Source organism: Condylura cristata, unplaced genomic scaffold (assembly GCF_000260355.1).
Source record: "Condylura cristata isolate star-nosed mole 26May11 unplaced genomic scaffold, ConCri1.0 scaffold00010, whole genome shotgun sequence".
NCBI lineage: Eukaryota > Metazoa > Chordata > Mammalia > Eulipotyphla > Talpidae > Condylura > Condylura cristata.
This window is the reverse complement of record NW_004567111.1, coordinates 56,686,050-56,697,944: the sequence shown is the minus strand read 5'-3', so window position 1 is coordinate 56,697,944 and position 11,895 is coordinate 56,686,050. Positions and strand designations below refer to the sequence as shown.

Below are 11,895 nucleotides of genomic sequence, written 5' to 3'. Positions count from 1 at the left end.
ATGTAATTTACCACATCAGTAAAAGATACAAAGATCATATAAAAAACACTTGTTAAGATTCAACATTCATCTAGGATTAAAAATCTCAAAATAACTGGGTATCGATGGATTATACTACAACACAATAAAGACCATATATGACAACCCCAAGCTAGTATAATTCCCAACAGTGAAAAACCGAGAGTTTTCTACTAAGATCTGGATTAAGACAAGGATGTCCACTTTCATCACTACTATACTCCATATAGTATTGGAAATCCTAGCTAGAGCAATTAGGCAAGAGAAGGATGTAAAAGAAAATTAGGGTAGAAGAAGTAAAGCTATCATGATTTGTAGATAACAATATACACAGAGAACTATAAAAACTCTGAACAACTAATTGAAAGAATAGATCAGTTTAGCAAGTGTCAAGCTACAAAAGCAATACACAGTTACCTTCCTATATGCAAACAATGAGCTACAAGAGGAAGAAAATAAGAAAGCAATCCCATTCACAGTAACACCAAAAAATTATTAAATACCTAGGAATAAATTAGAAGAGTTGAAAGGCCTAAATAAGAGAACTATAAAACACTGTTAAAAAGAAACAGACACAAAGAAATGTAAAGCTATCCCTTGTTAATAATTAGAAGAATCAACATTGTCAAAATGCATCCTACACAAAGGAATATAAAAGTCTATAGAATTTCTATCAAAGTCTCAGTAGCATCCTCAAAGAAACAGAACAAACATTACTGAAATTTACACAGAACTGAAAAAGTCCTCAAATAGTCAAAACAATCCTAACAAAAAAGGGGAAGAATAACAGTATCACACACCCAGAGTTTAAAATATGTTACAAAGCCACAAAAATTAAAACATGCGGCTGGAATAAAAACAGACATACAAGAGCAAAGGAATAATATTGAGAGACCAGAAATAAATCCATATCTGTATGGGTTACAGTGGAATTTGGGACAGGAATGGCCTGTGGGTACTTTGGTGGTGGCTGTAGTATAGTAACAACACCTGAAGGTTGTTACCTGCACCTCTAAAACACAAATAACTATGTAAACCAGTATTAACCTCAATTAAAAATTGTACCTCTCTATCTCTCTCTGTGTATATATAGGTACACACATAAAAATTAAGTTATTGATAATTTTCTCAACTATTTGGGAGTATGAACAATAGAAGAGAGCAGCTATTATAAACATCATCCATTTGGGAATAGCTTGTACATACCTCGCATTCTATTTCATTAGGTGTCTTCAAGTCGTCTTCTTTGCTTATGATCTTCTGCAGCTAAAAAAGATTATAAACATATAGTAAGATGTTTATCTATTGGATTTTTCAAGCAAACCTAAAAGACAGATGCCAAGTTTTTATTATAAAATGTTTATTGTCTTTTTTGCAATACAACATCTAACATATTTTTTTTACTAAATTATATAAGAATAAAAGGAGAAATAGATATACAAGCATTAATGTTTATCACCATATTTTGGTCTCCTAAAAAGCTGCCTTATTTAACATGTATCATAAAGGTATCACTCTACTGAATCATGATTTTTACCTTAGTTCTACTTGCAAGAGAATTTTTACTCATAACTAATTTCATGTATCACAGATAACTTACACTTATTTTTACACTGCATCCTGGAATAACCAGAGCTATTTAAAAAGTGTTCTCCCTTTTTGCTTTATGTATTTGTAAAGCATTAACAGAGTTTAGACCTACAGTTCAGTTAATTATAAAATTGTCAACAGTAACTCAAGACTGCGTATATTAAAAAAAACCTACCTTACCTTTCAAAGCCATATATATCAATCCTCATGTGATAGCAAATGAAAAAAAAAAAAGTTTAAGAAAAATCAAATGGCAAAATCTCAGACTACAGATCAATTAGGAGATAAACCTTTACCATTTTCATCTAGGCAATTTTTTGGTTAACAAGTTATTTCTTTGAAAACTGCTGCGATTAAATTCCAAATTAATTATCTCAAATTGCTACTTTCATTAGGTTTGTTTCAGGCAAATGGTTTATCTTTAGTTCTCTCCCACTCTACATTTCAACTCCTACCTCCCCCATACTTATTCTAGGACATCTCTCCCTTAGTTTACTACATCTCCTTTAAAAATGTTTTTATTAAGTAAAATTTCAAATGTAGCAAGTAAAGGAATTCTGTAATAACTAATCATATACATATTATTCAGCTACAACAATTATTGGTATTCAAGATTCATGTATACTTTTATTGACTTCCTGTTCTCTTCTTAATCTGTAGCTCTCAGGAAAAACTTATATACACTGAAATATACAAATGTTGGCCATACAATTTTGACAAATGGATATACCTGATCAACCATATTCCTTTTAGAAATTAGAACAAGTTTTTGTATTTCTTCCTAGGTCATTCCTTTCTTTCCGTATCCCCCTACTGAAGCTGAATTCCAGTCCACCCCACTACCTAATTTAGTTATAGTTATTTAGAAATCCAAATATGTGATATTAAAATAGAATTTATTATTTTGGTGCTACCTTGTTCTTGTCTCCACCCTATCCCCCCAAGACCATGGCCTTGACCAACTATATAAGGATCTGTTTTAATGCTTGTGGAAGGAGAAAAGATATTTTTTAAAATTACAGGATCCAGCTACCTTGCCAATTCTGTTATGAAAAAAATAGTGATTCTGTACAAAATAGTATTATCATATTGTGAATTTACAGGAATCATAATTTTGAAAATTAATGTCTGCCAAGTGGTGATGGTTCAAGTCCCTCAATTTTCTCCCAACTTTATGAGTCTAAGGGAACTCAATTCACTCAAGGGCAAAGAACTGGAGCATGGGTACACTGGACACCTCAGTCAAGTGCATCTCATCCCCATCTCACCTCCCTGGTACAGTCACAAAACCTCTGGATATCTGTGAGAGTAGAAAAGTGGCACAATGCCTACAAGTGTGGGTTCTGGTGTCCAATAGTGCTTCTGCCAAACTCCACTCTTCTGTTTTTACCAGTATGACTATCCCTCAGCTTCTCAACCTCCAAACTTGTTTCCTCACCAACAGAAATAACAATAACTGAAAGTTCTTAAGGTTTCTTCTGTGTGCTAGGGCCATGGTTCCAAAATTCCCTCCTGTAGGAATCACTTAATGGTGACAACAAAATCTCTCTCCAGGGGTGAAAATGAGGAATAAATAAAAATTTATTCCAGTACCCTAACTCCACCTGCAGTTAAGCTCAATAAATGCTAGCTTAAGTTTCCAACTATAAGACACTATATACTTAATTTTCTAATATAATGATGATGGTAATAATTACATTTTTAAAAAAGTTTTATTTTTATTTATTCATGTATTCAAGAGCTGGGTTCTAGGCCAGAGGTGAATGGGGTGAGAGAATTCACCAAAGACAGAGCAAGGAGAACAACAGGTGAATAGACTGACATGCTCTGCTAAGGGGAGCAACAGGCAAGATAGGAGAGGTATCTGTGGCATTTGGATTAGCTCCCTGGCCAGGGATCGAACTCAGGCCCCAATGGCTGTCAACAGCTTGATAAAACTGAAATTTTAACCCTGTGCCACTAGGGAGGCTCCAATAGTAATAATAGTAATAAAAATATATGTAAACAGTTTTTCTGGCTCTATGTTGCAATTTTAAATAGACATACTGTTCCACAGGTTATCAAGCTTAGTATTTTTTTCTAAGGTCAGCACAAAGTACCATTTATAAACTTGGATTTATATACTACACATTCTCCTCCAGATAACTTCTCAACATTCTATATGTATATACCTAATTTTTGTAAGATCCCAGTTTTATAATTTTTCCTTTATTTGGAACTTTTTTGTGGTGTCTTTTGTTTCTACTCTTTGAGATAGTTACCTATTTATGAAACCAATAGTATAGACCCTTGTCAAAAGGATTTGCTGAGATATATACACACAATAAAATGTACCTGTTTAAAGTATACAGCTTAATGAGTTTTGGCAAATTTGTATACAATATGTAAATATGTAACTACAATCTAAATAAAATTTTTCACTCCAGAAAGTTCCTTCATGTATTTTGCAGTCAATTCCTCACTCTCTCCAATCACTATACATTTCCAAAAACAGCATTCCCTTTTCTACACACCTTTGTCAGCACTTGCTGTTTCTGGTCTTTTTCATATATAGATCATTCTCACAGGTGTGAGGTAGTGACCTCACTGTCGTTTGGATTTGCATTTCCTTGACGATAGGTGATGTTAAACATTTCTTCATGTGTCTGTAGGTCAACTGTATGTCTTCTTTGGAGACGTGCATAATTATCTCCTCTACCCATTTTTTTTTTTTTACTGTTTCCCCTATTCTGCATAAATGTTGAAGTTTTTATTTTTCTTTTTTTTTTTTTGAGGAGGAGCAGGTGGAGGGCATAAGAAAAAATTTCCACTTATCTAGGAACATATTTATATTGTATTATCATTAGTTAAATCATTAAAAAATATGAAATATTAAAGGTGTTTAAGCTTATTTCTCCTTTTGAATTTTTTTTTTTAAGATTTATTTGTCTATACAGGCTAGAGGGTAGGTGCAGTGAGTGGATTCACCAGAGACAGAGTGGGGAGCAGAACAGGCAGATCGTGTAAGTACACTGCTGAGGGGATCAGCAGGCGGGTCAGGAGAGGTCTGCCCTGCCATGTGTGCCAAGTCCTCTGGGGCGGGGATTGAACTCATACTGAAGTGGCTTTAGCTTCTTAGTGCTGTGCTTTAACCCAATGCGCCACCAGGGAGGGACCTCCTTTTGGAATCTAAGGCACCCTCTCTTAACAGTTTCCTTAAGGTTGTCAAATAAAAAATTTTATTTTTAAATGTATACATGAGTTCTTGAAATTTTGTATATAAGCAGTGGATATAATTTCAATTTTTATGGAAATATGTAAGATATATAGAAATATATAATTATCATACAGGTTCCATTGTTATAAAACAAAAATAACTAGAATCTACTTACCTTAAAAAATTCCTTTTTTTCGACCATTTCATCACCATCTGCATCCAGCATTTTAAAAGCAACATGAAACCCAGAATGAGGTTCTGTAATCAAGTAAAGATGAACAATTTAAATGCAAGTTGTTTGCAGATCTACAATCTTCAAATTTTGAAATAAGCCTCCAGACATTGAGTAATGTCTGAACTGAGAAAAAAATCTCTTATAACAATCTTCAAAGGGCGGTATAGTCACAATAATATAATGTTCTGCTATTAAGTGTTCTGACCTTCAAACCAAAATAAATCTGAGAACTTAATTTCTTTAGCTCTACTAGGAACTTCCTGTAGTTTTTATACCTTGGTCATTTTATATTGATTATTAGTTTTTATTTCCCTTCCTCAGAGTAAGACTTAAAATAAATTTTTAATTTTGAAATAATTTTAGATTTATAGAAGTGTTATGAAGATAGTATACAGGTTCTCATATACTTACTACCCAGCTTTCTCTAATGACAGGCCTATCTTATATAACCACAGTACTTGTACCAAAACTAAAGAATTAACATTGGCATAGCATTATTAACTAAATTATGGACTATTTGGATTTGATGGTTTTCCTCTACCACTGTTATTCAATTCTAGAATGAAATACAAAAAACTATGCTGCATGGAGTTGTTATGTTTCCTTAGCCTCCTTGCTTTTCATGACACTGAATTTGAAAATTTTGTAAACTATTAAGTCAGAGTTCTTAAATATTCCTAAATGAAGGCTAACTCTGGTTCTTCTGTTCATCAAACATTTTACTTTAAAAGAGGAAGTTATAGAGCTCCTATACTTCAAAGTGGGAAGGGGGGGGGGGAAGAAAAGACCCAAAGAGATAATTTAACACTACAGTTTTATAGATATATATAAATTAAGCCACCAACAATATTTTAATAACAAACACACAGATACCAGACTTTCAAAATCTTCTTTGATAAGAGCCGAGAATTCCACATGACCTTTGAGAAAAATTACCAGATACTTACTAGTGAGGATTGTAAGCAAGAAAAGATACTCAGTATATGAAATCAGTCCTAAAAGAGAGAAAATAAAATATCAGAAAATATCTTAGAATATAGATATAGATACTCTCTATATAGATACTCTATATCAAAAACATCTGATAAGACACATCCACATTTCATTTTAAATTACCTCTCTTTGGTACAGAGGAAAACTTTTATAATAGAGAGCTGAAGTATAGTACTGATATTAAAAAAAAAAAGGGTTATTGGTTTCTTTTCCTTATTAGGGAGGGGGGAATGGGTGCTGAGCAGCAAATAATAGGTATCCAATATATAGCACTTAACATAATTTCTACTCAAAATTTACTATTCTTATTATATCAAGTGAAACAAACTTATAAATTCACTGTAACAACAGATTTGGATATCCAAAACTCTCTGTAGCAGTAATCTGATTTTCAGATTTGGAAATATAAAAATTCAAATACTATCATTTATAATGAAATAATCTAATCTCTATGGCAGTAACTTAATTTTCTTTGGGAAGCCAATCTTTCTCCATTCTTAAACATGTAGTTTAGATAGGATGATCCATCTTCACTTTTGGTGGTAGATGCTGACTATAATAGGAAAATAATTCCTGTACAATGGGAAAGTACCTTCACAAAAGTTTAAAAATTCTCTTGTTCCCTATATTTCAAGTATTTTTAAATCTACAGTCCTACATTCTCATTCTTCACCTGCCCTCTTAATTGTTCAAGAAGTCTGGTTATTTATCCTGTAAAGTTTATTGTAGTCTTAGGTATTTTGTGACTGCATCTACTCTGTGTCATTTTACATGCTCCCCTAGCTTCTCTTGTTCTAGTTTTTAGAACAAGAGGCACCCAGATCCAAGTCTGATTTTTGCAAGAACTCTTTAATAGATGGTGCTCTATTAGGAGGCCAAAATGCAAATGTTTACAGAAAATGCTCAATACCACTGAGGGATATGAATGTAAGAGTTACAGAATACAGTAAAAGATGAAATAATTTCCACGGTTTAGGTGATCAGACAGGTATGTCATAGAGGCAGTAAATCAAAAAATGGTAAACATTTTAAGATGGAATGCTGTAAGTGGGAAGCCTAGAAGATAGAGGAGGCTGAATATGAAACTTAAAAAAGTGGTTGCCTGAAATAATGCTCATATGAATAACAGGGAAAAAATGTGAAAAGGGAGAAGGCAGTGAGTATTTATCCTTCTATGTAGATGACTATTTCCTAACAGCTCTCAATCAAAACAGAATCTCAGGGTGAAAAATAGTTCAGACCAAAGCAGGTAAGGATTTCATATCTAGGTAATTTAGTGTTTTAGATATGAGGGACATCAGGTTTATGTTATTTATTACTGTGTACAAGAACTAGGTCAGAGGTGCAGGGTGTGAGAGGATTCATCGGAGACAGAATGGGGACCAGAACAGGCAGATTTAGTGAAGTATACTCTAAGGGGAGCAGTGGGCCAGACAGGAGAGGTCAGCTGTTCCAATATGTAGGTAGCTCCCTGACTATGAACTGAATGCAGGCCACAGCAGTTGTATATTTTAAATGCTTTTAGTGACTTACAATTTCTTTTTTGCATTACTAGCTTTTTAATCATTTTTATTTTGGAGCAGATGTATTTTTCTTTAATGAAAATGCCTACAGTTTTCTGATTTTTTTCCTTAAAAAATTCATTGTTGATATGAAGCAAGAATAAATTAAATGTGTTTTGTCATATCTTGTACTTGAGAGAAGTGCTCCAATGTTAGTTGAAGGATCAAAATATTTCACCCCTTAGCAGACTCAAAAAAGTGTAGAACAGATTTTCTCCTGATTTCCAAAGGAATATGGTGATGTGGAAACATGGCCAACTAGCTTGACTGAACTTGGCTTGGTGCTAAAAAGACATTTCACTTCTCTTTTCTCTATAGGCAAAGGTACATGTCCTCTACACCAAGAGAACTTCTTGAAAAAGAAAATTCCAATGTCTTTCCTGAAATAGTGACATAAATTAAAACTTAAATAAATTGAATGGAGACTAAAAATAGCACCCTACTTTCTTAAGATAGGTTATGAACAATATAGCTCTAAATCACATTTTAGGCATCTGTCCTCTGAAAATGATTTTACAGGAAACTGACATTTATAGGATATTTATAGAAGAAACAGTTCAATGCATATTTACTACATTTAATTGTAAGATAAGCACTGTTAAATGGCAGTATCTCAAAATGGCATGTCAAATAGCAAGGTATTTTACTTTATATTAAAAATTTGTCAAAGAATCAAAGGGATACTTAAAGAGATGATTACTTCTGTTACTATGCTTCTCTAGAAATATTTAAAATTTGGAATCATTCTAAAACAGAAAACTTGAAGCTAAATACAATTTTGTGAAGCCTATTTCCCCAAGAGAAATTATACAGCTATCATATTTGTGTATGTCAATATGTATTATTTATATTTAGTACATCCTTGAGGATGTTATTATATTGAGAATTATGGGCAGCTGAAAAGTCCATAAACTTGTAACTTATAATTTACCTTTCAATTTACCTTTCTTTACAATAATGCATGATAGATGACCGTTTTCTTATTTCAAGAATATATTACCTTTAGCTGGTTATAATACATTATAAATTTTGATAGTTTTTTTTTTATATGGGGAAGAAGGGATATTTTGTTTTAAATGTACCTATATTTTACATTCTTTTCTGCAAATGAATTCATGAATATCAATAAAGATGTATATATGAAAACCTGTCGAATATTTCTATGTAGTATTCACATTAGTGTTTTAAGTTTTTAATTTTTTTATAGTTTATTTTTACATCATTTGTACATTTTTTTCCCATCTCAATTGTAATCCCATCACTCCTGTGCACTTCCCTTCCTCTTTCTCTTTCTGGCTTATCTCACTAAGCATGCTCTTTTCCAGCTCCATCCAAGTTGCTGCAAAAGACATGTGTTTCTTTTTTTTGGTTGCTGAGTAATATTCCATTGTATATATGTACCACAACCTTTTAATCCACTCATCTACTTTTGGGCATTTTTTTTAAAGTTTTAAATGTATATTTCAACACATGTATTTTAGAAAAAATAAAAAAACTGCAGTTAAATCTTGTTTCCTGTAAGATTTCTAGAGATAGGGGAGAAGAAAGGTCCAACTCACTAAATAATTAGGAGGAAAAATTAGACTCTGATTCCATATAAAGAAGAGAGAGGCAAACAGAGAAAGGTTAAAAAAGATTTCCTGGGTTTGGTGAGCAGATTATAAGTATTTCTAGTGAGGAGATACAGCTGGGCTGGAATAACTGAAAAGGTATATGAGAGCCATCAGTAAGGTAGATGCTTTTTTTTTTTATTACAAAAGTTTATTTTTACATCATTTTGTACATTTTTTTTTCCATCTCAATTGTAATCCCCGCGAGCTTCCCATCACCAAGTCACCCATGTGCTATCAGTAAGGTAGATGCTTTTTTTTTTTTTTTTAAAGATTTATTTGTGCACACAGAACTGGGGAACAGGCCAGAGGCTCAGGGGCAGTGAGAGGCTTCACCAGAGACAGAGTGAGGAACAGAACAGGCAGATCAACGAAGTACACTGCTGAGGGGAGCAGTGGGTGGGTCAGGAGAGGTCTGCCACACCATGTGGTCACCTCCGGGGCAGGAGGGAATCGAACTCATGTGGAAGCGGCTTTTAGATTCTCAGTGTTGTGCTTTAACCCACTGCGCCACCAGGGAGGGCCAAGGTAGATGCTTTTAACCAAAGAAGTTAAAAGAGTAAATGAAGGACAGAATCCTAATAAGAACAAATGTTGAATGGGCAGGAAGAGCAAAGAGGTACAAAGACAACTAGGACAATGTGGTTTTACAGAATTCAAAAGAATTTGTGGCACATGGATTTGCCTAAAAAGAAAAGAGATCTTTTACTGATGCTTCCTTATAACTTCTACTAATTTAATAATCAACTTCATGATTATTACTATGATTAACTTCACAGCATAGCATACATGACATTAGATATGTTTTTATAGTCTCATGTAGGGCAGGGCAAGTTCAAAAATTGTATATTGTGGTCAAAGCTGACACGGGTCAGATTTATTCACTTGAATTAACTATAATTTTACAGCTAACAGATTCTGAAATAACTATATATAAACATATATAATGATAACATATTCAATTAATTCATCTTAAATAACACCTAGTTCAGGCAAAGGAAAAATACACCCTAATTACAAGTCATCAAGCATTAATTTTTAATAAAATGGTCATTATGAAGTAGAAATTTCAACTGTATATCTTAGAAACAGTTTATATCACAGGAAGTATTTTAGTAAAAAATAAAAATTTACTTAATTTCAAGTTTCTGTGTTGATTAAAAGTTGATGTATTCTTTCTAAAATCCATGACTGCATTACCACTGAGTGAATTTAATTATAAAGTAAGACCAACTACTCCTATCTGGGAAGATCAATATAAATTATTGAAAATGTTGAACTGCAAAGTATTTTTTGAAATGTGTAGCGTTCGTACTTTCAATATATACAGACAAGTAAAACCGCATAGCAAAAATTCTCATGGGACTCAATGTAGTGCAGAATTCATAATGAGCATGTGACAGAATTACTTTGAGATAAGCATTTATTATGTGCTAGAGTATATTATGAGTCAGCTGTCAGGTAACTGGGAATAACAAAATAAACAAAATTTCTCCTTAGATAATCTATGTTTTAATTAGAAACGACGAGAGAGTACAATATAACAAACTGCAAAAACCTGCTGGCGGTTTCAGAGATCACTTTCATTGGTAAGGCAGTTGATGGACAGAAAGTTTTTTAGGAGGAAATGGGAATTAAAAGTTAAATAGGCAGCACTTACAATAATACTGATGATTGGGAAGGTTAGTGCAGGGGATGAAACTGTAGAAGAACTTTTTACATAGAAGTGAAGAGTACTTCTAATGTCACTGAAAATGGGTTTTACTTATATTTCAGATTAATATATCTCAAATATTTTTTCTTAAAATCACTTAAACTTCCTCTTTTCAGTTTTTACTTATGTATTTGCCTTGAATATAATTTCAGTATATTTTCCTACTTACATTAGATTTGTACTACTTTAACTCCCTTTTCTTATATTTTCCGCTTTTTTATATTTCCCTCTTCTCACCAGAAATATATTCAAGTCTCTTCATCAAAAATAAATTTTTGTTTTAACTCCCAGGGACTACCCTCTCATTCATTTTGCTCACACAACTGTCTGACAAGTGGTCTGCACTTTTCTCACTTCTCAGTCTCCTGTAACTCAACGTCAGATGCCATTTGACAACTGACACTGCACTTGGAAAACGTCAAAACACTTTCTTCCTGCTAAACCTAATGAACATTTTTCTGACCTTAGTTTACTCAATCAACTTGATTTTTATAGATTTGATAATTCCCTTACTATTGTTTCCGTTGGCTTCTGTGATTAACTTTACTTCTAAAATCACTCTGTTTTAGTCACTTTTATAGTATATCTTCCTTTTCTAATCCATTAAATGTATTCCTCTGGTTACTCTTTGAAGTCTTCTCTTCTTACTGTAGATACGTTGTATTATTCCCCCTCTGCAGTTTTTAATTAAAAATGATATTTTAGGCCCTCCCTGGTGGTGCAGCGGGTTAAAACACTACACTAAGAAGCTGAAACCACTTCCGCATGAGTTCGATTCCCGCCTGCCCCGGAGGTGACCACATGGCGTGGCAGACCTCTCCTGTCTGGCCTGCTGTTCCCCTCAGCAGTGTACTGCATCCATCTGCCTGTTCTGCTCTCTATTCTGTCTCTGGGGAAGCCTCTCACCACCCCTGAGCCTCTGGCCTGTACCCCAGTTCTGTATGAATAAATATAAATCTTAAAAAAAATAAAAAAAA

At 33.3% G+C, this 11,895-nt stretch overlaps 1 protein-coding gene across 1 annotated transcript in view; it reads right to left on the bottom strand.

The window, feature by feature from the left end:
* The window catches only part of MICU2 (mitochondrial calcium uptake 2), a 62,706-nt gene that overhangs the window by 20,354 nt on the left and 30,457 nt on the right, over positions 1-11,895 (bottom strand). Inside the window, 3 exon segments of the mRNA XM_004680262.2 lie at positions 1,225-1,284; positions 4,980-5,062; positions 5,987-6,034. Of these exon segments, the coding sequence (XP_004680319.1) occupies positions 1,225-1,284; positions 4,980-5,062; positions 5,987-6,034 (191 nt within the window).